Source organism: Strix uralensis, chromosome 3 (assembly GCF_047716275.1).
Source record: "Strix uralensis isolate ZFMK-TIS-50842 chromosome 3, bStrUra1, whole genome shotgun sequence".
NCBI classification, from domain to species: domain Eukaryota; kingdom Metazoa; phylum Chordata; class Aves; order Strigiformes; family Strigidae; genus Strix; species Strix uralensis.
The window spans coordinates 199,350-226,877 of NC_133974.1; the positions used below are offsets into that span (position 1 = coordinate 199,350).

The 27,528-nt window shown below is 53.6% G+C and overlaps 1 protein-coding gene across 3 annotated transcripts; it reads left to right on the forward strand.

Annotated features, from left to right (window-relative positions):
- Positions 1-223: 223 nt before the first annotated feature.
- On the forward strand, positions 224-27,477 carry PPM1G (protein phosphatase, Mg2+/Mn2+ dependent 1G). 3 transcript variants are annotated; one of them, XM_074861127.1, is made up of 11 exons: positions 875-1,065; positions 1,551-1,802; positions 6,250-6,319; positions 19,824-19,909; positions 21,756-21,888; positions 23,109-23,578; positions 24,003-24,140; positions 24,492-24,726; positions 25,952-26,081; positions 26,198-26,300; positions 26,770-27,477. In XM_074861127.1, the coding sequence occupies exons 1-11, from the start codon at positions 946-948 to the stop codon at positions 26,971-26,973; spliced, it is 1,941 nt and encodes a 646-aa protein (XP_074717228.1). In that variant the 5' UTR covers positions 875-945; the 3' UTR covers positions 26,974-27,477. The 3 variants fall into 3 exon arrangements, with proteins under 3 accessions (XP_074717230.1, XP_074717229.1, XP_074717228.1); XM_074861129.1 differs by lacking the exons at positions 875-1,065; positions 1,551-1,802 and adding an exon at positions 224-337; XM_074861128.1 differs by lacking the exon at positions 1,551-1,802 and having other exon boundaries at positions 845-1,065.
- Positions 27,478-27,528: the final 51 nt, after the last annotated feature.

Here is a 27,528-nt window from a genome sequence, read left to right on the forward strand (position 1 = left end):
CGAATTGGCCGGTGGGCGGAGCTTCGGGGGGGCAGAGAGCGCGATAGAGGGCGCCCCCGCGCTCAGTGCCTGAAGGGCGGCGGGGCGGGGCCGAGCGGCTTGGCCGCGTGTGATAGCCAATGGGAGCCCGAGAGAGGGGCCGCCGGCCTGCGCTGATTGGTCTGTGGGCGGGGCTGAGTTTATATAAGGGTACGGGTGTGCGCCGAGCCCCCCACTGGGGGGGTGGTGCCCTCCCCGGTCCCACGGGGCTCCGGTACCGGCTGCGGGGCTGCCCCACGCCATGGGCAGGCGGCGGTACCGCCGGCCCCGAGTACCCTGTTCCCCTCCCCGCCGTACGGTGAGCGTGCTCGAAGCGCGGCTTCCATCTCCCCAGGGCGGCAGAGTGCCGCAGCCCCGGCGCGGGGGAACCCGCGGCACCGGGAGGAGGGAGCTGCAGGGCGGCGGGCCGTGGCGGGCAGCCCCGGGCTGGGTACCGGCCCCGCCGACAGGCCGGGGAGGAGGGAGCGGCGGCCGAGCCCCGCGGGCCCGGGGCCGCCGAGCGGAGCGCGCTCCCGCCCGCGGCGCCGCGCTAGCCGCCGCCTGTCTCTATGGTAGGCGGCTCTCCCGCCCGCGGCGCCGCGCTAGCCGCCGCCCGTCTCTATGGTAGCAGGCGCTTCCGGCCGCTGTGCGGCGGCCGCGCGGGCTGGGCGCTCCCCCCGCCCCCCGTGGCGACTCTCTAGCCCGCGCTTCCGGCCGCGCGACTTCCGCTCGGCGGCCCGTCGGTGGGTGGTTCCGCCGCCCTCGCCGCCTCGCCGCCCGCGCTGGGCCGCCCGCGCCCTCCGGTGCCGCCCGGTCCGGTCCGCGCGCGCGGCCCGGCTGCCGCCGCTGCCCCCCCCCGCCCCTCTCCGCGCAGGGCCCGCCGCGCCGGGGGCCGGGTGTGCCGGCGGAGGCCGCCGCCGCGGCGCCATGGGCGCCTACTTGTCGCAGCCCAACACGGTGAAGAGCTCCGGGGACGGGGCCGGGCTCGGACCGCGCCCGCTCCACTTCGGCTTCAGCGCCATGCAGGGCTGGCGCGTCTCCATGGAGGTGAGCGGGGCCCCGGGGCGAGGGGGGGGGGGGCGGCTGCCACGGAGCCCCCCTGGAGCCGCGGCTCCAGCTGCCGGCCTGGCCGGGAGGCTGCCTGCTCCCCCGGCCCCTTCGTGGTGTCCCGCGGCGGCCCCGCCGGAGGGATGGGGCGGGCGGGCGGTCCCTCCCTCCCGCGGGCGCTGGGGCCATCGGAGTGGGGAGGGGCAGCCGCGGCCCTGCCGGGATCCCCGTGGGCTCCCACGGTGACCTGCTGGGGTGTCACCCCGCTTCGTGTGGGGGGGCACGCACAGCCCAGAGGAACCCCGCGGGGAACGAGAGGTTTGGGTTAAAAAGCGGAGGAAAGGACGGTTTAGCGCTTGGGATGAAGCACTGAATGAAAGCACGTGGAAAAACCCTCGGGCAAAATCCCTGCTTCCCTTTCCTGGCAGAAGCGAAGCGTCCGCCTCCCTCTATTCTCTCTCTCCCTGGTTTTATCCTTTTTCTAGGCAAATTTATTGGAGGAATTCTCATTGCTGTTCTCAGCCAGCCCTGGCCTTACCATCCTATCAGCCAGGCTCGTTATGGGGAATTATCACCAGATATCCCGTGGCCGCGGGAGCCGGGTGTTGGCCCGCGCTCCCCCCCGGGGGAGTCTGTTGGAGCTGCTCTGTAAAGCTGCTGGTGTCAGGGCAGGGTCGGTCTGCTGGGACTCCTCTGCCTTGCCAGCAATTACCCGTTCTCTGAATTCAACACCCTCTGTGAGTACCATTAACGTGCTGGTTTATTTTCCCTTCCAGGCAGCCAGCAAACAGGCTAAATTAGATAAGGATTAATATTGGTCCCTCCAGCCCCCCCCCGGGTACATCTTCTCTGAACACAGTAAAACATCCTTCCCGTTTGTAGCCCTTTGGCCAGTTTGGAGGGGATGTCCCATTCAGACTGTCAGGGATGGATTTTTTGCAAATAGGGTTTCATGAGCCACGCTATCAGATACTCCACCGCGGCTGAAACGCTGCGGCAGCCTTACGGGTGGCAAAACAGTGACCAGGCGTCTCCTCCTTTCTGCGTGCGGCAGAGCGCTGTCGGACTGTGGGCTCTGGGTCCAGGGCAGACGAGGCAGGAGCTGGCAGCGTGCGTGTGCCTGCCTGCCTGGGAGCAGCCGTGGCTCAGCTGGTCTGTCCCTGTGACCTCTGGAGGGGTGAAATGGTGGCACAGAGGCGTTGCTGGTGCGCTGAGCTGGTGTAATCTCTGCAAGGCGATTAGCTCGGGTAAGAGGCTGGAGGCAGGCAGCATTCTGGCAGCCCTGGCGCACAGAGGCTGAAAGCGCTTTACGGAGACAGGCTTGGGCGAGGGAGAGCAGAGAGTAGCCTCTATTTATAATGCTGCTGGTGGGCCAAAGTCGCCCTCCCTCAGGTGGGACATTGGCTCATAATTTCACTTATTCGAGGTCTGTTCTTGCTGCCATTGACCTTTACGGGAATTGGATGTGGCCCAGAGCTTGCAGCTGTGTTTTCTGCACTAGCCAACATCTTTGGCTTATCTCCCTCTTGGCAGAAGCAATTCTGAGGCCGTTGGCGTGGACGTGGTTTAGCTGTGTTATCACAAGAAAGGAAACGACAGCAGGAGCACTTGTGTTACAAGTTGAACCTGCTGCAAATTGCTTCTGAGTCTGGGATGTGAGAGAAACATGTGTGGGTTCACCTACAGCTGAGCAGAAGTTCTGTTGCATTTTCTTGCGTTCCAGCGCTACGTGTTCTTCTCTGTGTCTCGTCTTGGTTTGTGTTTTTTCCTTTTCCTCACATTTAATTGTACTTTTCCTCTTCTGTAAGGCTCGGAGAAACTTCAGAGCAAATGTTTACACTTAAGGCTTTAGTTATGTGTTGTGTTAGCTAAGCCAGTCAGAGTGTGTGCAAGTGGTAGGACACAGGCATTTTTGGGGAGCAGAAATTTGTGTAAAGGAGTTTTCTATTGCCTTTAAGTTGGCATTTTAGGAGCCTCCAAGTGAGGTAGGTATACAGGGCTCTGGAGAAATACTACAACAAAAATCCATTCTTAGTCCGGAGAGGCTGCTTTGTAAGGAAATGTTTTGGGCAGGTGAAGGACCCAAAGGGTAAGATACCAAAAAAATAGTGTTAGGTTAGTGTGAGCAAATAAGAAAAGGGAAAAAGCTGAAGATGGCTTCATGGTGGAGAGGAGTGCTGTGGGATAGAGTGAAAGGGGCACTTTGGTTGGATGGGGCCTCTCCGAGCTCTTCGGTGCTGTTCTGACCGTATCCGAGACGAGACACCAACAAGCCCTGTGTGCAGCTTCATTTCGCTCCTGGGCTCAGAACAGAAGCCCTCGCTTCAAACAGCGTGAGAATTTGGTTCAAAACATGGAGATTTGTCAAATTAACTCTCCGGTTTAACTTGTTTGTTAATTTCAACTGAATTTGGTGTCCAAACATGGTGTTTTCCAGTGCTGCTGTGGTAACCACCGAGGTCGCTGGGCAAGACCCAGCACCGCAGCCTCGCGGGGAGGGCAGAAAGCTGCCGTCCGGGCTCGGTGAGCTCGCGCTCGCTCCGAGGAGTACAAGCCCACTGGAGGAGAGCGGCTGCAGCGAGCTTGCCACGGGGCACGGGGTGGTGGCGGCGGTCAGGTGGTGCTCTCGGAGCCGCTCGGAGCACCGAAAGTGCCCGGGCCTGGCTGCGGAGCCGCTGGTGCTCCTGCTCCGAGTGGTGCAGAGTGGGTCCCTGCACGGCGTGGGACCGACCCGTCCCCTGCCAGCACCCGCGGGCCTGGGCCGACCCCCTGGGCGACCCCCCTGGGCCGTGGTGCCCTGCGCGGGCTCAGGGTGAGTTGCGGTGATGCTCTACAAACGGGGTAGAGAGACTGTTCCTGCTGCCGATACTGGGTTTCCTCCCCAGCAGCATTTGCATTACTTGCTCTAATTAAACTGCTGTTTAGTCACCTGGGACTTATCCTGGTTACTTTGTTGTGGTTTTGCTGGCTCACTAGCTTCTGCAGATGCTCTGAAAAGTGAGTGTCAAAATGCAGGTTCTTTGTTTATTCTTATTTTAATGCACTATCTCCAGTGAGCTCTCTGGTTAAATTTCACATTATAATTCAGAGCCATTTTTTTCATTTTGAACTGAGAGTGTAATTTGCCTGTTTAGACACTGTTTTCATCACAGTGTCAGGAGTTTCACTGCACTAAGTGTTGCATAAACCCAGAACCTCCCTTTTTCTGTTTTCCTTAGCACTTGATAGAAATTGCAGAGGAATGAAGTTCTCTTCTTATAAGTCTGTGGGGCTCTGGAGGGTAAAGAGCTCTTATCCAAGGAGTCCGACAGTAAAAAAGTAGAAGAGCTCAACAGTTGCTTGGCTGTACAGCAAGCGTGGCTCTGTGTGTGTACAGAAATTCTGGGTTATGGCTGGTGATACGGGCCCAGCCATCTCAGAGTGAGCACAGTGTTTTGGGGCAGCTGTAGCACATTTAACTTCTAAGGTGATGAACTCGAACCACAGCAAAGAGACTAGACCAGGTATCAGGTGATTGTTCTTGAACAAAAGCGTGCGGGTGTGGTCAGGCTGGAAATGGGGAGGTTAGGGCTTGAATTTTAAGGAATGTTAGGAGATTAGCTGAGGGGGGGGATTAAGAGAAAGATTCAGCCCATCCATCAGTTCTAGGCTTTGTATCGGAATAGCCAAGTTCAGTTTGCTTACCCGTAGGGTGAAAGAGGTCAGGCACCTGGCTGTGAAACGTGGGTGATGCCTTCGCCAAAGTCTGCTGCTCTTGAGAGACCCTGTGGAGAGAGGTTGCTCAGTATATAGAAGTATAACACGGTTTGGATGGGAAGGGACCTTACAGCCCATCCAGTGCCACCCCCCTGCCCCAGACAGGGACACCTTCCACTAGCCCAGGTTGCCCAAAGCCCCATCCAACCTGGCCTTGAACCCTTCCAGGGAGGGGGCAGCCACAGCTTCTCTGGGCAACCTGTGCCAGGGCCTCACCCCCCCCACAGGGAAGAATTTCTTACTTCTTTTGTATAGTTTGTGTGTTGTTGATCTTTGTAGTTAGGGAGCGTGCACAGGGAAAGGCTGGGTGCAGGTTGATATTTAAGCCCAAAACGCCCCTGGGACACACCTTCCCTCTCGTTTGCTCCCAGAGATTCTCAGAGTGTCTGGATGGTTGCCAGAACCAAGACCAGAACTATGTCTTAGCTAGGAGGTGATAGCTGGGTTTGTACTCTGGTTCTTGCTCTGTTAGGTGACTGTTAGCTGCTCGTACTTTGCCTCGCTGCCTGAAAGACACTAGAGAGGGGCCCGGCTTTTTGCCCGGCTTGTCAGGTCACTGTGCCTGGGGCCAGCGGTGCCTTCCTGGAGCATCCCACCTGGGAGAGGAGCAGGGAGGAGCCTTTGTCCCAAGAGAAGGTTTTCCAGCCCAGTCGTTGGTTCTCGCTGGATGTGGCAGTCCTGGGCGCTGTGTGGGTGGACAACTGCCGCTGTCGGTGACCGTGTTCGCCAGGACACGCCGAAGCAAAGCGGCGGCTGGTTGAAGGTGCGAGGCCAGGAGGCTCCGTCCTGCCTTCCTGCCTTGGTCGGTGCACGGAGTGGCTTTGCAGTGTGCGTGGCTCTTGTTTGGCAAGAGCTGGGGAAGAGAGCAGCCGTGGGGACGGCCAGGCTCCGCGGGTGACCCAGAGCCAGCTGCACTGTCTAGGGGGGGAGGTTGCCAGTGTACTGGTACCAGTATAACTTGTATTTCTGCAGTTGCGCTCAGCCAGCCCTGAGCCTCGGTGCTGGTTTGTGCAATAGAGCACGGCTTGCTGCCTCCTGCTCCTCAGGGACTGTGGCTGCCACAGCAGCACGGGCCTTACAGGACTGCGAGCAGGGCGGTGCGGTTCTGGCTCGAGCTCGGCCATGTCTAGGGTTGTCGTACTGAGGATCTGATGTGGTTTCTGGCACAATCACATGCTGACGAGGCTGGGTCACTGCTCTAGAGCAGAGAGCACCGTAATGTTAAAGATGTGTGCCCCCGCTTTGGAGATGAGCGCTCACCAGGTAAGCTGCTGAGAAGATGAGGGGAGGCTTTCTTACCGTTCTCGCTCTCCCTCCGCATTCAAGAATCCCTGTGTTGGTGCTCACAGCCTCCCTGCTCCTTTCTCCCATGTCTCTGCGGGGTCTAGTGCCATCCATGTCATTGCAGGCTTTCTCTCTCTCTTTCAGGACGCACACAACTGCATACCCGAGCTGGACAGTGAAACAGCCATGTTCTCGGTCTACGATGGACACGGAGGTAACGGCACCGCTGTGTTCTCTGCAGAGTCCCTCTGTGGGGCTCTTCTGGGCTGCTCAGTGCCTGCTGGGGCAAGCATCGGTCTGTCGCTAGAAATCCTGCTCCTTCTGGGGAAGCATTTTCTTTGATAGATATCATCAGTGAAGGTTCTGGAGGTTTCTTAGGGTCTCCGGAAGGAAGGTCGTGGGTTGATATGAAATTTAAATGAAATTTGCATTCCATCTTTTGGAACTTTTAAGAATGGCTGTTTTCTTGGTGGGTGAGCTGAGCAGGACAGTCACAGCAGAGCAGCAGTAAGAAAAACTACGTGAGATTGGACCAGAGGTCTGACTCTAGTCAGTATGTTCTGGTGGCTGCCAGTACCGATTGCCCAAGGAAAGAGAGAAAACCCAGAACAGGCAGATCCCTTCCCTGACGAACCTTCCCAGCCTTCATTCCCCATGTAAGGGCCCCCTGAGCTACAGGTTGCAGCCATTCGATCTTACGGACACGCTCGAGTCTTCCTGATGAACTAACTCTTGTCTAATTGTATTTTAAAACAGATTTATATGTTTGGTGATTATTTGCGTAGGGTGTTTTGTATAGACCTTTGCTATTTGAAAAAAGACGTTGATCTAAATCTGCTGCCTGGTAATTTCACTGCAATATCCCCAACACTTCTGAGAAATTAGTGAATACTCACTCTGTTAACACTTTTCACTTCCATAATTTTGGGCCCCATGTTCTTTCTTCCAGTCAGAAGAGCCTGGACTTGTCTCTGGTGGTACAGTTGAATCTGCACTGTGAAATACCAGCAGTGCCCGTGGTCTGGCCACACCAGTGCTGTCTTAGCACAGTGTGGCTGCATCGGAACTGGCCCTTGGTCCCTGGTTCCTACTGGATCCTGAACTGTGCCCAGAAATTACGGGAGTGCTAACTGGCTCATGCCGGGATGGCACCGTGGGTCATTCTAGTGATTTTTAGCGTAGGTGACGAAATGCCCAGGCCGTGGAACTCATTAGGCCACTGGTGTTGGACATAGGCTGGATTCCAAACATCGTGTTTGTTGTACCACAGCTGTGATTGTCCTTTTTCTGGCCATAGTCAAGCTCTGCGATACGCCTGTAGTTAGGCTGACTAGAACCGCCTGTGCCTTTCAAGTTACAGATACACTGTGAATTTATTGTGACATAAGTGTTTTCTGCTTTGTTCTCAGTTCCTTTCCTAACAATTCCTAACAGCACCTTAGCTGTTTTGATGCAAATAAACTGTAAGATGACATTTTTAGAACTCTGTCCCCAGTTCCTTCCAGATCTTTCCTTAAGTGGTAATAGATGGTTTTGAGTCTATCCAATGTGCGTGTGGAGGTTGGTTTTCTTTTCTCTCTCTCATGTTCTTTGTCAGTGAGGAATTTCATCTGCCAATATCATGTAAAAGCACAAGATCCTGCTGTTAAATTTTGAATATTATTTTAGTGTTGATCACCCTGAATGATCTATCAGTTCTTACTGACCTCTTTTCCAGACTACTTATGTAGATGTTGAACAACGTAAGTCTTCAAGGAGCTCTCCCAGTGGCCATCCTCCATTTTGAAAGCTCTCGGCTTCTCTCAAACCTTACTTCTTTTCCCATGGCAGCTTAGTATGTAAAATATGTGATGATTTATTTGAAAGCTTTTTGAAAATCTATATGGAGTAGATCAACTAAATTGCCTATTTCCTCCTGCTCGTTGACTCGCTGAAAATGCATTGACCAGTTTGTGACAATCTCTGCTGTATGTTTAACCCCTGCCCGTCCTACTGTGTGTATCCATGTATCTGCTAATTCTGCTTACTACAATTTCTACTGTTTGCTGTGTTCACATACCAGATACGCTGGTCCGTAGCGTTGTGAACCCAGTTTCCACCACTCTCTGAGGCTTTTTAATTTATTTTTGGGTATCATATGTATGCCTTTTGCTTCTCTGATAATGGAGCAGAGTCAAGTGGAAGGTTCATACCACAGTTCATAATTTCTCACTTTCCTTTAGAACCAAGTTCTCAATTTCTGCCAAATTGTAAATAAGAGTTTATTTAAGACCTTTTTTTTGCAATAGTCCGTATTAAAAAGGTCAGCCTGAGTAGGTAGCTGACTAGTAGCTCTTCAAAAGATGTTGTCTCAGTCTGAAGCATTTAGATTTATTGTTTTGCCATTATTTTCCTCCTGCACCTCATCTTAGAGTGCGCAGAGACCTGGGTGGAACAACTGCTGATATCCTGAAGATTATCTTTGAGAACATCAGGATGATGGGCTCGTTCTGAAAGGCAGAGAAGGACAAAGGAAAAAAGGATACAGGGGTTTAGCAACGATTCAACTTAATGTTATTTCTTGCAGAAACTCAGAAACTGTTTTTAAGCATCTAGCAGATATGAAGATAAGTAGCATCTAGCAAAAACTGGTCAAGAATGAATATTATCAAGCCAATCTATTCTTCTTTAAGATCGGTGTGTTAGTGTCTCAGCTAACGGGAAGGTCTGTTTTGTGTGTTGGGTTTTAGAAAGACTTTGAACACTCATGACATTCCCATTAGTGTAGGACATGAAGCAACGGGGTTTGGGGGTTTTTAAATACAATAGGAAAGATTCAAGATAGACGTTAGGGAAAGGCATTAATCAGAATGTCAAAGCACTGGCATGGTTTTCTAACTTGTATTTTAGGTTTCCAGTGATTGAATCTCAACAGCTCTTCCTAGACAAACCTTATCAGGAAGGACACGGATGTAGTTGAACCTGACCCTGAAGAACAACTTCTGCTCATCCCGACTTTTGTGTGATTTTACCAATGCGTTAGTTCTTTAGTTCGAAACAATTTCTCAGGTCTGTCGCATGTAAAAGGTTTTAGGGTGGGAACCTCTCTAAGCTTTATTAGCTGCCAGTGCAAAAATTTAATTTAGCTTTTCTTTTGTACCTTGCTCATCTATCAGCCTTAAACTCTCCAGTAAGCTTCCCACTCCAGACGGGTTGGGAAAGGTTTTTACTATTGTGTTATCATCAGTTTTTCTTTTATGTTTTCCTCCTGTGGACAAGATTTCCAGTTTTTGAAAGATGATGCTTGGTTTTTGCCTTCCCCAGTTTCCTTTTTACTTGCCCTGGCCTCCCTGTCCCCAAGTCTTGGAGAATGATAAACGGGTGCTCTGCAGCTCCGGTACGGTGTTCCTGATCAATCTCTGTTGCTATCTACCCATGCTTTATCCTTTTAGCTGTTTCTCTTGATTTCCTTTTAATAAGTGTCTTCACTGACACGTGACTCCCCATTTTCGGAGGTCAGCATTATCCTAGTGAAGTTTCCTTTTTTGCTCATACCAGGCTGTTTAATTTGAATTCAGCAAGACCTGTTGTAATTTTTTTCCAGTTCAGGTGCAGAGCAGTGGGTCTCTCTTGCCCAGTTCTTGGTCATTGTGCTGGTTTTGGGGGGTAGAGTTAATTTTCTTCACAGTAGCTGCAATGGGGCTGTGTTTTGGGTTTGTGCTGGAAAGGTGTCGATAACCCAGGGATGTTTTAATTACTGCTGAGCAGGGCTTACACAGAGCCCAGGCCTCCCCTGCTCCTCACACCGCCCCACCAGCGAGTGGCTGGGGGTGCACAGGGGGTTGGGAGGGGACACGGCCGGGACCCCAGCGGATGTTCCAGGCCATGTGACATCATGTCAGCAATGAAACGGGGGAAGATTGCCGAGAAGCGGCCGCTGCTCGGGGACTGGCTGGCCATCGGTCGGTGGGTGGTGAGCAATTGTTTTCATTTGCATCACTTGTCTTCCTTGGGTTTTAATTCTCTGTTATTTTTATTTTCCTTTACATCATCATATTTACTCTTCCAATTATTTAACAGTTCTTATCTCAGCCCATGGGTTCTTTCTCTTTTACCCTTCCAGTTCTCCCCCCATCCCGCGGCAGGAGGAGCGGCTGTGCGGTGCTTGCTTGGCACTGGGGTTAAACCACAGCAGTCTCTTTTTGACATCCAATGTGGGGCCTGAAGGGTTTGGGATAATAACAGATTGACCAGAGCATATTAGAAGGGATTTACATCTGTTAGAAGTTGCGGGTCACAATATTGATTCATCTGTTCTCGATATTAGTTTCTCTGGTCTGTGCCATGCTCTTTTTTTTGCTGCACATGTTAAAGATTGGCGTTGGCTTTTGCAGTTTGCTGTGCTCTGTGGTGAGCAGGGATGTTTTACCTGGGAGATTTGTTATTAAAACACTGACCTTGAGCTTAATCTGGTATTTGGGCTCTGCACTCAAGCCATTATTGTACTTCAGGTACCATCTCATGGAGACAATTAACAATTGTACTTCTTCATCTGAGAGGGTTTCTGTGGAGGAAATACAGGATGGCACCTTCGCTACCTTCTTCTGTGATGTTTTCGCCCTCGTTACAATAATTTCTCAGTATCTTGAACATCCTTGGGTAGTTAAAATATTTCTACTGCTATTTCTTAGGAATATCGCTTCGGTTTTGTCTAAAGTTAACAAGCAGTTTAGGAATATGACCCAGGCTCCATGAGAGTATGGTCATGGGTGGCACGGCATGTGGGAGCATCTGGGCAGGTATCTAGGCAACTTCTCACCTCCAGTGGTCTGGAACTTCACTCCCAAACAACTACAGGATCCTGATGAAGTTGTAGAATGTTTGGGAAAAAAAATTTGCTGTGGCTATCCCAGAGAGGCACAGCTTGCCACACTGTGCTGGGCCCTGGCCAGCATCTACCAAACAGTGCTCGATGTTATGCAGCACCCTCAGGGAGAAGAGAACAGACACTGTGGCTGAGCCAGAGGCTCTATCAGTCGCCCCTGTAGCTGAAAAGAAACAACAGAAGTGGAAGTCAGCTCGTTTAGTGAGGGATGAAAAAGCTGCTCCGGAGAAGGGAGCAGGAGAAAGAATCATAAGAGGCAGCTTGTTCCGCAGCAGAGCATTCACAAGAACAGGAGGAAGAAGAGACTGAAATGATAATGAGGCAGAAGCCACCCAATCCTTGTCCCTAAGTGGGCTATGAGATATGGGAAAAGGTTTTAGCCGTCAACCAGGTGAGCTAATTCTCAGCTGGTAATCCGATGGTGGGATACTGGGGCCAGTATTCAGGAGTTAGAGGATAAGGAAGCCTGGCAGCCGGGATCCCTTGCCAAGGAAAAGGCCTTTGATAAAGGGCTTGGAAAAAAGGCCAGAGTCCTCAGTCTTTGGTGGCAACTCCTGTCAAGTGTGAAGGACAAGTATCCCTTCAAGGAAGAACTTGCAAATTCCCGAAGCAAATGGACCAACATTGAGGGGAAGTATCCAGTATCTGAGGGAATCAGCCGTGTTGGAGGCTATCTGTAACAACATGGGTGACGACCAGGCATCCAAAGACCCGGATGAAATCTGGTGCACGTGGTCCATGTGGCAAAGGTTTGTCTGAAGTGCACCAGCATCACACCCCCACAGCCCAGCAATAGCGAGCTGGACAGACACAGCGGCACCAACTACGGACGAACTGGCCAGACGGCTCCGAGAATACGAAGATAATGTCACTCCCTCCGTGTGGTCCTGTGGGCAGACTGACCCCCAAAATGTCCAAGCAGGCCGAGAAGTGTAGGTCTTCCTCACACATTCCAACCAAGGTCTCAGCTGTTAAGAGTCAGCCTTTTGCTGTTTAAGGGAAAGGGTTCCAGTGGCACCCACCACCACGTGCAACCCTCTGGTTCTTTCTGCATGACTGGGGGAGGACACGAGGAAGTGGGAGGGTGAACCTATCTGGAGACTAGAAGCTCAGGTACAGGAACTGCAAGGAAAAACAACAGCCAAAAAGCATCTGTCCAGGAAAGCTCCTGCTCCAGTGTCTGCTGGGCAGAGTAGAGGGGCTGATCGTACTTTTGACCTTGATGAAAGGACTTCTGTTGTGCAGTTAGAAGAATCAAGTAATGAAGACTCCGAATAGACAGGAATAGAGGGGCCCTGCCTTCAGCCAGGCAGAGGAAAGGGACAACCGTGTTTCAAGACCCAGAAGGGTACTGGTGGGCTTTTGGTGTAGCTGCCTTGAGTTTGGAGAAGATCAGACATCTGTCTGGTCTCTCAGAGGACCCGTCTGTGGTGGGGTTGCTGCAGGTTGAGGAACATCAGGTGCCGATCGCTACCGTGACAGCGTGCCGGCAGTGATACCGCACCACTGGAGACTCCCTGGTTCCCGGCCGTAAGCTGATCCAGCGACTGGAGAGTCAAGGAGTGATCAGTAAGGCTCATCCACCTTTAACAGTCCCCTATGGGCAGCGTGAAGGTCTAGCAGAGAGTCCAGGCCTGAACGAAGTCACGCCGCTGCTAGAGCGTGACTAGAGCTCAGTATGGGCTGGAGTCAACGGCCACCGAACGGTAATGCAACAATTGATATTGCTAACACGTTTTTCTCGATCCCTTTGGCAGCAGAGTGCTGGCCACAGTTTGCTTTCATGTGGAGGGGTGTCCAGTACCCCTGAACCAGCTGCCCGGAGGGGAAACAGCCCCACCAGCCACCACGGGCTGATCCAGACTGCCCGGGAACAGGGGGGAGCCCAGAACACCCGCGGTACATTGATGATGTCGAGGTGTGGGGCAGCACAGCAGAGAGGTGTTTGAGAAGGGGCGAAGAATAATCCAGATTCTTTTGAAAGCCGGTTGTGCTATAAAACAAAGGTCAAAGGACCTGCACAGGAAATCCAGTTTTTAGGAATGAAATGGCAAGATGGCCATCGTCATATCCCAGTGGATGCGATCAATAAAATAACAGCTATGTCTCCACCAACTAATAAAAAAGAAACAGAAGCTTTCTTAGGCGTTGTGGGTTTTGGGAGAATGCACGTTCCAGGTTAGAGTCGATGGTGAGCCCTCCCTGTCAAGGCACCCAGAAGAAGAAGGACTTTGCCTGGGGCCCTGAGCAGCAGCGAGCCTTTGAACAAATTAAACAGAAGATCGTTCGTGCAGTAGCACTTGGGCCGGACAGGGCAAGGTGTGAAGAATGTGCTTTGCCCTCAGTCAGGTAACGGCCACAGCTGCCAGGCCTCTGGCGGACAGCACGTGGGGAGACTCGGGGTCGTCCCCCCCGGGGTTTTGGAGCGGGGGATACGGGGGATCTGCAGCCCGTCACGCGCCAACTGGAAAAGAAGTGTCAGCAGCACGTGAAGCAGTGGTTGGTAGTGAAGCACCGCTCCTCCTGGCCCCTCGCTGCCTGGGCAGGGTCCCCGCTGGGCATTGTGTGATGCTCCAGGGAGTAAGTTGGTCGCAGTGATCACACAACGGGCTCGAATGGGAAACCCCAACTGCTCAGGAGCTCTGGGAGTGACCGTGGGCTGGCCAGAGGGCCAGGACGTCGGCGTGTCACCAGAGGAGGTGACTTGTGCTGAAGAGGCCCCTGCATACAATAAATTACCAGGGAATGGAAAGCAACGTGTCCTGTTTACAGAGGGATCCTCTCGTGTTGTGGGAAAACATTGAAGGTGAAAGCTGCTGTGTGGAGTCCTGCATGACAGGTTGCAGAAACTACCAAAGCAGAAGGTGAATTGCGTCAGTTTGCAGAGGTGAAGCCGTCCCGCTGGCCCAGGGTATCGCTGGAGCCGCGACAGCCGACTTGCCTCCTCGCCTGCCTCAGCATTCTGCCTCCCTGTCATTGTCGCATGGTGGGAGTTAATACTCTGGTTTTAAGATTTTTCTCTTCCTGTTTTGGCGTAGTATTCCAATCTGTAGGGATTCAATCTGTGATACTCGTTAGCTAGTTTATTTGTTATTTGACTCTAAGCTTGCTTTGTTATATTCAAATGAGGGGGGGGTGTCTAAATACAGATCAGATCTTGGAGTGGGACCTACTTTCAGCCTTATGTAGATGAGATAGGAATGGTTTGTGCATGTACATGCACTGGAAAAGATTTGATCTAGGAACCTGTATCTCTGGAGGCCTTTTTCTTGCTTAGGTTTGTGCCCTGAGGCTGCTGCCCATTCTTGTCTTCACATGCCATGTTCAAGCCTGTGCTCCTGGAGATGGAGAAATACTGCAGAGAGATTCCAGCTGGCTCTTAGGTACTCTGGAGCCAGCCTTGCCTGAAATGCCGAGATAAATTGACTTTGTTCCATATTTCATCTGAACGTGACTCCTGCTTTTAAAACTGAAGCAGATGTAGTTCTTGGCAGTGGCATCTAGCCACGCAGAAATATGCTCTGAGACCCGAACCTTCCCGTGTATGCTTTCACCTTTCTGCGTGGTCTTTCAGACATCCTGGAACTCCACATGCTCTTTCGCAGACAAAAGCGGTCTCTTTTTATAATTTTGTAGGAATGTAAAAGTACACACTCTGGAGAATCCTCCGGATACTCTTTTTCACTGAATTCAATGCCACATGTTCTATATTTTACTTTAGCCTCCTGAAGACCTTCCTACTACTGCATCTGTGTCACATTAAGCAGGAAATGCAGCTGAGGCTCTGGTGTTACTGAGCTGGATGCTGCTCCTCTAGAAAACGTTAATAAACTGATTCATGGAGACTGAGAGTTTTGCAGTGGGTTTCACACTGAGACTTGGAATGATCATGGATTCGCTGTTGGTCCTGGATTATGGTCGTAGCTGGGTAATGGTATTCTCTCAGCCAGCAGCTGAAGGCACTCCGTGGGCACCAGGACCTGCTTTTGTACCTCTGCTTCTGTCCCACCTCGCGGGGAAGCGTGAAGAAGTGGAAATTGCACTTGGTGAGGTTTTCTGTTCCCTGCTGTCCTGACTGTTGGTGCCAGGACTCCTGTTGCAGTTTAAAGTGCACCTTGGAGCGTGCAGAGCCTCGTCTGGACATTGAAAGGAACAGACTTCGTTCCTCCCCGCCGGGAGCTGGTCCTGCGGTCCTGCCCACCGTGGGCAGGGAAGAGCCCCCGTGGCAGTTCCTCACGCTTACCCTGCTGTGCTCCATCGCACTCACCCTTCTCTTGCTTGAACAAAGCTGCTTGTTTTATGGGTGTTTGCATCTTTGAAAAATTCCTTCTGTTTTACTGCTTTGCAGGTCAGTTCTGTGCTTCAAACAGCCCTTCCCAGCTTCTACTGTTTTGCTGGAAATGTCTCAAATGCTTGTTACAGGTGAGGGCAGCCAGGACCCTTTGCTGTGCAGCCCTGAGCATGCGTTCATTGCTGAGAGATCATTTCGAGCCTTTTAGTCACTTCTGATGCCCATGTGAGCATGAGTGGGTTTGGGAGCATTTTATGCTGGTGGATTGTCTGTTGCTTCTCTGTACGGCTGTAATAAAAGTGTGAATTTGTGCATATAACACAGGAACTGTGGAAGTGAGGGAAACTAATTTTGAGCCAGTGCTGTAGTAGGTGAGGCACCATCAAGGAAAAGCAGCAAGGCGTGGGGAAGCCTTTTGCTCTGGGATCTTTGTGATCTGTCCAGGGAGTCAGCTACTCAGTTCCAGCTGATGTCTCCTTGATAGTTGTTCTCCTCCCTAATTCCGTGGCACAGGCTGAGGAGTGTGGTGGGGTCGGATCCTTTCATCCCCGGGGGAGCTGGCAGGCACAGACTTTGATGAAGAACACCATCACTGAGGTGTCTGAATCGGCTTTCGTAGTTCCCTGGCTCTCCAGCCCAGCTGCTGATGCCCTCATCCCTGCCCTCAGAAGGAGGATGCCTTCTTCCTCAGGAGGATCTTCCACAGCCAGAGGACTCCAAAGGAGAATCTCGTTTTTCTAGATGTTTTGGTTAAAACGCTGAAAGTGAGCGCCTTTGTATCCCCTGAGCAAGGGAGACAGGGTACCGCCACGACCAGCTCTGCTCCCGCGGGCGGCCTGGTTTGGGGCGAGCTGCAGAGGAAGAGCAAAGTCCAGGAGACTGGCGACAGGCTCCTGCGAGAAGCCTCATCGGTTTGCAGCAGCAACGTCCGTTGTGGCGCCTGTGCTGGAACTGCACGGGAAGCAGCACAGGTTTCTTGTCTTCTGTGGCACCGACAAATTCTCCTACAGTAATTTGGGCAGCCACAGTCAGGCACATCAGACATTCCTGGATCACTACTTAATCTCAGTGTCCCTAAGAAATTGCTTCTTTAACTGCCAAAGCTTTTCATGTCAAGGCTGGCTTCCTGCGTTGCGGTGACAGAGCAGGACCTTTCTCTGTTGCCTGACGCTGCGCGGTGCTGCCAGGCCTGTGGAAAGCCCCTTCCTGCAGGCTGAACTCCAGCCCCCAGCCCTGCCCGCTCACGGGGGCCGAGCTGGAGCCAAGCTGCAAAGCTGTCGGTGGCTTTCTCAGATCAACCTGCCTGTTGCTGTGAAGAAAATCCCTTCTCCCTAGCTGTGGCAGAAAGATCGCAACGTTCGGTCACCTTTTCCATCTGGTGGGTGATCAGGTGTCCACGCTGGTATTATTAGATCTGTCAGCTGCTTCCAGGAGCACAGATTGCCCAGGGCTGCTGCCTCATCTGCAGACCCCGCTGGGCAGGGACGGGGCTGCCCTTTGGTCACTCTCTTCTCCCTTTCTGATCTCAGCAGGTAGCCAGGGCCAGTCCTCCTCTGCCAGCACAGGTACCTGGCACAAGCCATGCAGGCTTGGCTTTTACCCACCCCACTCCTGTTTAGCGTCTGGGGAAGCCTCTGAAGCTGCAGGGCACAGCATGGGTGCGTGCAGGTGACCCACCCGTCCCCATCGTACACTCTGGATGAGGCAGTTCAGTGCCCTGGAGAATGTGAAAATGAGGTAAGAGGTGTCGGCGCTGTCATGCAGGTCCAGACTGGGCAGGCTGGAATGATTGCAAGTTGGAACAGAAACTGGAGGAGATTGAGGCTGCCCCTGCGCTGACCAGCAGTCGTGTCACTGGCCCACTGGGCCTGTTATTCCTGGTTTGGGATTAGACGTTCCCACGGTTTTCCTAGTTTTTCTCCTCCTCGCACGCTCAGTGCACCGCCATCATGTCTGGGTCTCGGCCAAGGTGCCAGCCCGCTCCTGGAACTCTCCTGGAGCAGCTCTGCCCGTGCCAGAGCCCTGTGTCCCCGCAGCGAACTGCCCCGGCGGCCTTTGGGCCGGGCTGGTCTGCTCCATCCCTGTCCTGTGAGCCAGGACGTAGCAGCTGCCCGTGTCCTCCCCAGGTGCCTCAGGGCTCTGGCTGTATGGCTGCTCATCTGTGCTCTCAGTAAAAGCAGCGTAAATAAAGGGACACGCCTTGTGTGCTCCTGGCCTGTTGTTCCAGGAGCATCTCCTGGAGCGTTTGGATCTGCTGGGTGGTTTTCTGCCACGGTCCAAGACTCTGCGCTTCTCCTCCGTGGCCAAACCTCGGAGCAGCCCCTGCTCACTCCCCCCAGTTGTCAGGTGATCCGGAAGACCTGTCGTTATCCACCACTCCCTCCATCTACAGTTTTCTCCTAGAAGTTTTGTTTTATTTTGGCTTATGGATAAAAATGTTGCAGTATCATCTGGAGCCAGTCCTTCAAGACTGCATATGAACACGTTCCCGTGATGTGATTCAGTTTCATCTCACGGCTGGCAGTTGGCAGTTTGTGCCGCCTTGAAAATTTAACTTCTTAATCCAAGTGCTGTCTTAGGTACATATATGTATATGTAAGCTATATATAATATATATGCATGTTATATACCTTACCTAAGTCTGTTACATCAGCATGCTGAGTTTTATCAGCCAAAATCCTCGTACCTTTAAGAGCGGGTGTGGAGTTGGATTGGCAGGATCTGCTTCCATAAGCAATTCTGGACATTAATTGTCCATCCTTTTCACGGGAGATCCTGCAAGGTCCAGCCCGTCTTCTATTTTTCTGACAGGTCTGTGGTTGTCAGGTCACCCTGGTTATTCCCTTTTAAGTTCTCATTAAAATGCTAGGGTCACTCCTGTTTCTTAGATTGCTTATTTTTCTGTGATCTCTCTTTTTTGTTTTCCCTCCCCTCTTCCTCCCACTCTGCATTTTTGAGAGCATGGACAGAATAGAGCTCTGTCCCTTTGTTGTCTAGATCCACAGCACTGAACTTTTTGCAGCGCTATTTTAACAGCAACCATTTTGCAAGGTTTCTGTTCTTTGTCAATGGCCACTTGATCCCTTTTCTGCAGGCATATTTGAAAAGTCCCTTGTCTGCTGTTTCTTTCTTTCTCTCAAATCTCGCCACCTCTTCACTTCCCACTATGTTCCCTCTGCCTCTCCCTTTCCTAAGCTGACGGCCAACAACTTCCCACCCTTCTCGTACTTTCCCCTTGGTTCCCCGGCTCCCCTTGCCTTCACAGAGCTTTGCTCCTGCGTGCATTGCTTCTCGTCATGCCCAGCTGCCTGCACAGCCTCTGTGTGCCTGGCAGAATGGGAGGGAAGCTGGGATGTGCTAGCAGGGAGACCAAGAGTTGTGCTGTAAAAAACATCCTTCTGTAGCCAGGAGGGAGGGAGCACGCGAAGCTCTGGCCTCACCTGTAGCCGTAGGGGAGGTGGTGGCGTGCAGAGGGAGCGCTGTGCTCAGCCCGTCGTACTCCTCCCTTGCCCTGTGGTAGGGGGTGCTTCATCCAGCACAGCTTCAGTGCTCTCCTGGACCCTGCCTGCAGTCTGCCCTGCTCCTCTCTCTGCCACCCTTCTGTGGCCATCATTTAGTTTGTTTCTCAGTTTCTAGCTCTAATTTTTCTTTCTTGTGACCCGTGAGCCAGGCTCCTATGTCCTACATAGTTCTTTGCCTCTGATATAAAAACCTAAATTACTAGACTGAATCTCTTACAAGTTGCTCTGTTTTTTCTGGTCCCCACTGCTGAGCCGAACTACAGAAATTCACAGCCCCTCACTCTGTTTAATCTTATTCCTCTCTTAAGAGAACCTTCATGATCACAAAAAAGGTCTCCTGCTCTGTTGCATACTTGACAGTGTTAATTACTGAGCTGCTGGAGCGTTTCTGGCTTTTCTAAATCTCAGCTGCTCTAGGAGTGGGTGCTTGGTTTGAGTGTTGTCCGTCAGTCCCAGTTACCCTCCATGCTCTCAGCAGCCTGGTGTTCTGGCCACCGTTCATTCACGCTGCGCACACACACCCCCCCAGACCAAGATCAACTGCTCTGCCAATCAGGACCCCATCTTCCCGAAAAGCTTATCTCAGGGCTGTGGCATCGTGTTTTCACTGGTCTAGAACACACACGAGAACACATAATGCTTTTTGTGCTGCTCGTCGTGTTTTGGTAACGCTGTGAGAGAGAGCTTACACTGACTGAAAACTTCCCTTTAACTCTGCTTATTTATCCCTGCGCTTACCTGTGAGAACAGAGCTTTCTAGGTAGGATGGGCCTAAGTGCCAAAATGGGCCTGAACTCCCTTTCAGGAGGCTTATAGCATCGGCCAGACCTGATGGGTAAGAGCTCACTGAGGTTTGCTGGGCTTATCCTGCTCTTCAGGAGGTGCAGCCTGCTGAGCAAGAGGCCCTGCTGCTGCCTGGCTTTTCCGTGTCTGGGGTAGTTCTGGTTTGTGTCCCAAGATTTGCCTCAGGAATTCAGTTGCTCAAGAGTGCTTTTTGCTTCTGGGAGGACTAACCTCTTTAAATGATTTCTCTCTCTTTCAGGAGAAGAAGTTGCCCTGTACTGTGCCAAGTATCTTCCTGAGATAATCAAAGACCAGAAGGCCTACAAAGAAGGCAAATTGCAAAAGGTAAGAAGCCAGCTCTGCCCTGAAGCCCGTAAGCGCTGATGCAGAGGAAGGCCCTTGTTCAAGACCTAATACCTAATACTTGCGTGCAGCACCCTGCCCCTACAAGGTCTGTCTGCCATTTTAATTTCCCTTCCTTATTTCTAGGATGTATGCCAGGCGTTGATTGTATTTTCAAAGATAAACCTTATTCTATTTTCCAGCTTTCTTTTTTGGCCTTTTGTTTTTGTTAGATTTTCAGACTCATTCCGGTCAAAGGTGTGGGCTGATTCCTTGAGTGTTTCTGGTGGGTTGTGTTTGGGGGGGCGGAGGTAGTCAGAGGCAGCAGGTTAGTTCATCCTTGCTTCCAGCAAGCAATCCCTCTGCTGTGACTCTCCCCCGCAGTACTGAGGCCTGATCTGACGTGGGGTATCCTGTGGGTCAGTGCTGGGATTGGTAGCAGTGTGGGTGAGGAGACGGCAGTCCCTTCAGAACTTCTGTTTGCATCTAGACTGAGGATAGCCTACAAAACAAACTCGAATCAGTCTGTGGCCCTCGCTTTGGGCTGAAACACCCCAGTGTTGTGCTTTGCTGACCCCAGGCTGGCTGTGCTTGCTGGCTGCCAAGCGAGGAGCCGCGTGCTGAGCCGTTCCCCACAGCAGCTTTGAACAGAGCCTGTCCCCGGGCCACTGCGGGCTCCAGCGGGGCTGGCGGCTCCGTGTCCCCTGGATCCTCCTGGCGAGGCAGTGGCAGCGTGGGCTGGGGGAGCGGACGGGCAGCTGCCCGGAAAACCCCCTGCGTGGGCAGGCCCGGAGCGTGAGGGGCGGTGGCGCAAAGGGCAGTTGGAAACCAGTAACGACCAGTGTACCCCAGGGGCCGGGACTGGGTCCAGTCCCGTGTGACATCCCCGGTGACGACCCGGAGCACGGGGCAGGGGGTTCCCTCAGTGGGTTCGTGGGTGACACCGAGCTGGGGGGGGGCAGCTCTACAGCAGAGGGTCGTGCTGCTGCTCCGCGGCGTGGGGGGGTCTGGACAGGCTGGAGAAAGGGGCTGGCGGGAACCTCCTGAAGGTCAGCGACGGGGAGCGCAGAGCCCTGCCCCGGGAGGAACCACCCCAGAGCACCGGGACATACCGGGGCCCCCCAGCTGGGAAGCAGCTCGGCAGAAAAGGCCCCGGGGGTCCCGGTGGGCACCAAGTTGGCCATGAAGCAGCAACGTGCCCTCGGTGGCGAACGGCGGCTTTGGGCAAAGCATCGCCGGCGAGGGAGGGGATGGGCCTTGCCCTCTGCTCCCACCCCGGGAGGGCTGGGCCCAGCGCTCCCCAGTGCCGGGGGACAGGGACAGACTGGAGAGAGCCCAGCGAGGGGCCACCGAGGCGCTGAAGGACTGGGGCATCTCTGCTGTGGGGAGAGGCTGAGGGAGCTGGGACTGCTCAGCCCGGAGCAGGGAAGGCTCAGGGGGGTGAATCCCTCCCCCGCAGGGAGGGAGTGAAGAAGGGAGCCCAGCTCTGCCAGTGGTGCCCAGGGACAGGACCAGAGGCCACAGGCACCAACTGGCCCCCGGGAGGGTCCCTCTGGCCCCCGGGACACGCTCCTCAGCGTGGGGGTAACACCAGCTGCCCGGGGCGGTGGTGAGTCTCCATCCTTGGGGCTGTTAGAAGCCGCCTGGCCGTGGTCCCGGGCACCCGGCTCTGGGTGTCCCAGGTGGAGCAGGGGGTTGGGTCAGGTGGGCCCCAGAGGTCCCTGCCAGCCTCGGCCATTCTGTGATTCTGTACAGGGTGTGTTCTGGAGGAGATTGCACAGCGTGACACACGGGCATCCTGTAAGGAAGACGAAACTGTGCACGCTCTCATGTCTGTGTTCATACATAGGCCCTGGAAGATGCTTTCTTAGCCATAGATGCCAAGCTGACCACCGAGGAGGTGATTAAAGAGCTCTCTCAGATGGCTGGGCGACCCCAAGATGATGAAGATGAGAAGGAGAAGGTTGCTGATGAAGATGATGGTAAGTCAGATGCCACTGCACAGACAAGACTGCAGCTCCAGGGCAGGGACTGAGGGCAGTTGCACCAGGTCTCCTTTAGCAGAAGGATTTCTGTCCAAATTCCTCAGTTAAATTTCAGCTGGAGAAAACCTGCCACCCCTCAGCGCTGTTTATTGCTTTGGGCTGGTGCTAGGGGAATTCTGATTCACTCGGTAGCTTAATGCTGTGAATAAAAAAACAGGCTGTCACAGTTTTCCATAGGGCTTCCTCCATGGGGTGCAGAGTTCTGGGGTGTGTCTGAAGCCTCTGAGCTGGGACGGAGTTGTGAAAGGGAAACAGGACAATGTCCAGTGCTTAACTCCCCCGGGCTGGTGGCGGACACCAGCTGCAGACAGGATCGAAGCAGATTCTGGTCTGTTTTTCTCACAAAGAAGCAAGTGTGCTTTTCCACCAGCAAGTAGCTGCCAGACCATGAAGCCAGCTAGAAGGTGAATCCCAAGGTAGAATCCCGTGCTGCTCTTGGCTGAATATTTTGTGACTAGCCTTGAAGCAGATGTAAAGCGATACCATCACCTTGAACGCTGTGTGTTGGTCTGAAAATGCTGAATTTGTTGGCCCTCATTCTCCAGCTGACAGGGACAAAGTGGTTTTTTGGCTGGGTTTTTTTTTTCTTTTTGTCCTGTATTTTCAGGAGTATTGGGGATATGGACGTTTCTTTTCCTTTTAGGATTAACTAGCAAAGAAAATGATAACCAAGAGGGTGTCAGTAGGGAAGGTCATGGGCTCATAGTTTAGGGCAAGTCATCCTGTTTTCTGTCTCATGTCCTGCTTGGGAGATACTGCACTCGCTGTCTGAAGCTGTTCTGTCATCTGCTCGTAAGCTCAGTCACGGCTGGTTGGGATCCCTGTGGTGCTTAAGGCCCAGGGAGCAACTGCTCTAACAAAAACTTCTTGTTCCTGGTTGCGGTATTAATGAACAAACCTGCACACGAAAGTGGTCTGTCTCCTTCCCCCGCAGCTTCAGATGAGCCTGCGCTCGAGCCATACGAGGCTCTTTACCCTCCAACCTCACGTCTGGTTTAAATGCTCCAGTCAGGCAGCAGCGCCGGCCTCGTGATGGGCCTGTTGGGTGCTGCTGGACCGTCCAGCCAGGGCAGCTCGATGCTGAGCCCGGCCTGTGGTGACGTGTCCTGCTTTCTGACCGTCTTTGTCCTCACCCCCCTCCCCCTTTCCATTTTTAGTGGATAATGAGGAAGCTGCTCTTCTGCATGAAGAAGCCACAATGACCATTGAGGAGCTTCTCACACGTTACGGACAAAACTGCACCAAGAACCTCAAAAGCAAGTCTTTAGCTCCAGCTGGGGAGAACGCTGCAGAGGGGACAGGCAAGCAGCATGATGGGGAGTCAAATATGAATGGAGAGGCTGACCCAGGGGAGCTTACCGACCACAAGGAGAGGAAGAATGGGAAGCCAGATGAAGAAATCACGGGTATTTCCTCCACCTCAGACAAAGCCAGCGCTGGAGGCAACAGCCCTGCTCTGCAGAAGCCTGAACTAGGCAAAGGTGACGAGGCCGTCACCTCTTCTACTGGGGAGGCCGGGCCCTCCTGCTCCTCTACGGGAAAGCCCCAGCGCACAACCAAATCCAAATTTTTTGAGGACAGTGAGGATGAGTCAGATGAGGTTGAGGAAGAGGAGGAAGACAGTGAGGTAGGAAACAGCACTGGGGCAGAGTGGCCTTCTGGCTGGGCAGAATGCATTGCTTACTGTGGTACTTGAGCTACGAGCCTCTGGCTCATCCTAGGTGTGTCCTAGGAGTAGGTTTTTCAGGCTGATACTTTGAGACCATCTCACGGGAGCGTCGGGGGTTGTTTAGATAACCCTGAAGGAAACGTCCCCTCAATCTGTGCAGCGGCCATAGTGGGTAGCCCTCGGTCTCGCTGCATGCCCCATCCCTTCACTCACGGGGTAGTTGGAATGAGCTGCTCCAATTGTAGACATCAGGTGTGGGGGAGACGTACCAGGTCTCATGTTTCTGGGGCGAACTTGCCGCCCATCCCCAGGACGGAGCTGTCTGGGGAGGGCACCGGGAGTGGCCTGGGTGACTCCTGGTGGTATCTCTTGTTTCTTGTAGGAATGCAGTGAAGATGAGGATGGTTACAGCAGTGAAGAGGCAGAGAACGAAGATGATGAAGATGACACTGAAGAAGCGGAGGAGGATGAGGATGAAGAGGAGGAAATGTTGCTACCAGGCATGGAGGGGAAAGAGGAGGTGCACACCCTGTTCTTGTGTTCTGCAGCGTAGTGTGGAGCCAGGGGCGCTGGGGGGGGCTCAGCGAGGAGTAATTTCTGTTCAGATGGGTTAAAACACCCCTTTTGTTCTCCTGAGGCTGAGCACAGCTGCCGGCAGCCTGACTTTAGGCAAAAGGCTGAGGGTTGGGGCAGGTACCTGGGCAGCAGGTTGAGCCCGCTGCCACATTTGCTGGGCCTAGAACCTGCCGTGGGGTTGGTGCGGGGCAGGGGCAGGGCGCTGCTGGGCCTGGGCTGGCTGGTGCTGGTTCTCTTGTTGGCCTGGTACGGAGCAAGAGAAAGGAGTCTCAGCACAATCGTTTGTCTCTTGCAGCCCGGCTCCGACAGCGGGACGACCGCTGTTGTGGCCCTTATCCGGGGCAAGCAGCTGATCGTGGCCAACGCCGGGGACTCGCGCTGCGTGGTGTCGGAAGGCGGCAAAGCTGTCGACATGTCGTACGACCACAAGCCGGAGGACGAGGTGGAGCTGGCCAGGATAAAGAACGCTGGCGGCAAGGTCACCATGGACGGGCGAGTGAACGGCGGCCTCAACCTCTCCCGGGCAATCGGTGAGCGAGGCGGGGGGACGCCGGCCTGCCTGGCCCCGGCGCTGTGCTCGGGCTGCCAGCGCTTGCCAGCCGCCGCCTTTAGGGGGCGGTTTTTAACTGGATGATGAGTAGAAACCTGTTCGATATTGGATGTGGTGAGATTTCGGTCTAATTAGAGAAAATGGCCCTGAGACTGGCAGACATCAGTGGAAAGCAACACCTTGCACCTACCACGGGACAGAGCATGAGGCCTCCAGGGCTGTTGTGCCAACCACTGGGTTGTCAAAAACCACCTCACGTAAACTGTCTCAAAACCAGACTGTTGAGCAGGACTTTTCCTGTCAGCAGGTTCTTGAAGGACCTTGGTAAGTCGCTTCCTGGGGAACCGAACTTTGATACCAGCTTGAGCTCATTTGTTCTGAGCCAGCCTTGCCTTTCAGCTGCACAAACTCCATCCCCCTTGCTGCAGTGCTTTACGCAGCCCCTGTCTGCTGTTTGTACTCATCTTTTGGTCCATTATGAGCAGTGTTGGAGTTAATTAATGGCTGAGGAGACTGTGCATGTCTCTTAGCAGCCAGACAAGGTCTCGGCCCAGTCAGTGGGTACAGCCTGAGCAGATGAGGTGCTGGAGGCATTAAGGGTGGTGAACAACACTGAGACTGTACTGGGAAATACACTGAGAGGGGAAGGAAACGTCAGCAGCCGAGGGTATGAGTGGGGAGTACTTGTGCAGAAGGACCAAAACCATTGAAGTGATTATCCTGAAATGGTTAGTGGTTGGAGTAGATGATCTTCAAGATCTTTTCCAACCTAGATCATTCTGTGATCCCAGGGTAAAGAGATAAAAACGCATTTAGGACAGAAATGAGGAGTTTGTTTACCTAGGGAGATGCTGGCATTTCCACCTACTACTTTGTGGTGGCCCTAGAAGTCCCTCCCCAGGACGTAACTCTGGACAGGACTGCTAGTCAGGGCTGAGGATCGGTTCTCCCCGGTGAGCTTTGGCTGCTGAGGGTTTGGGAAGACCCGAACCCTGCAGTGTGATGTGGGTATCGCACTGGGATTCCTGGCCCTGGGCAGCCTGAACTGGAAAACGAGCATCTAGTGCTGCCACAGCAAAGCTGAGCTGTGCTGGGCTGAGCTGCAAACCCCGCTGAGCCCGGGGAGAGCTCACGAGCGCTGTTCTGGGGTTGGCGGCTCTGCCAGGGCCCGACCACAGGAAAAGTGACCCTGCTCCCCACCACAGGTGATCACTTCTACAAGCGGAACAAGAACCTGCCCCCGGAAGAACAGATGATCTCTGCCTTGCCTGACATCAAAGTGCTGACAATAAACGACGACCACGACTTCATGGTCATCGCCTGCGATGGAATCTGGTGAGCGGGGAGGGAGCGGTCGTGCCTCGCTCGGGTCTTTCTCCACAGCTGGGGGGGCCCCAGGACTCTGCAGCACGACCGCTCCCTTCACCCCTTCTGGCCTCTCCACCCCGCAGGAACGTGATGAGCAGCCAGGAAGTGGTGGATTTCATCCAGTCCAAGATCACCCAGAAGGATGAGAACGGAGTCCTGAGACCGCTCTCCTCCATCGTAGAAGAGGTAAGGCCCAGAGCACCGCCCTCCTTCCACACGCAGAGTTTGGGCATCCCAGCTCTGCCCTCCCTCCCCGTCAGAGCTCCCGACACTGGCTGGGACGGGAACGGAGATGCCTCGGAATCGGGGGCCCGTTCCTCTGGCACCCTGGGCAGCCTTCCTGACCTCTGGGTGCTGCCAGGCCGACTCCTGTTCTTACCTCTGCTGTCAGAGTGCTTCCAAAGAATGTTTATCAATATGGTGATAGGCACTTTATATATATAAATATGTATATATAAAATATGAGTTTCTGTCCGCTGTCAGAACACTGCTGAGGCTGTGTCTGTCCCGTGCCTGGTTGCAAACAGCGTTTGAGCCCAGCCCGCAGCCCTTAAGCCGCCGTTAGTCGCTCGAGTGGGCCCAGCGTCTCGGGTCCCCCCCTGCGCCGTGTCTGTGCTCGCTGCTAACCTGTCCTGTCCCATCCTGTCCCTCCCAGCTGCTCGATCAGTGTTTGGCTCCAGACACCTCAGGGGACGGCACCGGCTGCGATAACATGACCTGCATCATCATCAGCTTCAAACCCCGCAATACACACCCGCCTGCTGAGAGCGGGAAGCGGAAACTGGAGGAGACGGCGGCGCCGGCAGCACCAGCAGAGGAGAACGGCGGCGAGAGCAACAAGAAGGCCAAGCTGGAATAGGAGCCCTCGCACAGGGACTTTGCTGTGCGCTCACCAGACTCTCGTTTCTTAAACATGCTGAACTCAAGACTCCCAAGTCTTGTCCTTTTTTTAGCCTTAGCAGAGGCCTTGTTTGTCCGTGTCCTGGTCGGGGGGTGGGGGGCGGGTCTGGTTAGCGAGGGCGTGTCGCGCTGTTCATCTGTGACCATTCCAAGGAGGGAGCCGAGGGTCCGGCCGGAGCGGCCGCAGGCGCCCGCCGCAGCCTGTGAGCGCAGAGCCCTGCGGTGAGCAGGAGGATGTCCCCCCATTGTCCCCGTGTGGTTGTTGCCATTTCTGTGCCTGTGAATTTCTGTTCGGAGGGAAGAACTTTTTCACTGTTGAGGTTTTTTTAATCTGCACCCGATTATTTAAGGCCCTTTCTGTTTTTATTTGTGAAACAATCCGGCTGTGGTGCCGCTGCCACACCTCGTTCTGTTGTACACTTTCAATCAATACTTTTTTCAAACTAAAAGCCTGGAAAATGTAGCTGTACTTTTGGTCCTTGGTTCTTTCCTGGAGGGTGGGCGGGTGAGGAAG

What these genes read in the sequence shown, in the direction of transcription:
- PPM1G (XM_074861127.1), top strand. Translation starts at nt 946, where the DNA reads ATGGGCGCCTACTTGTCGCAGCCCAACACGGTGAAGAGCTCCGGGGAC. An exon ending in AAGAAGGCAAATTGCAAAAG is followed by an intron (nt 19,910 to 21,755) that starts GTAAGAAGCCAG and finishes GTTCATACATAG; the next exon opens with GCCCTGGAAGATGCTTTCTT. An exon ending in TCTCCTCCATCGTAGAAGAG is followed by an intron (nt 26,301 to 26,769) that starts GTAAGGCCCAGA and finishes TGTCCCTCCCAG; the next exon opens with CTGCTCGATCAGTGTTTGGC.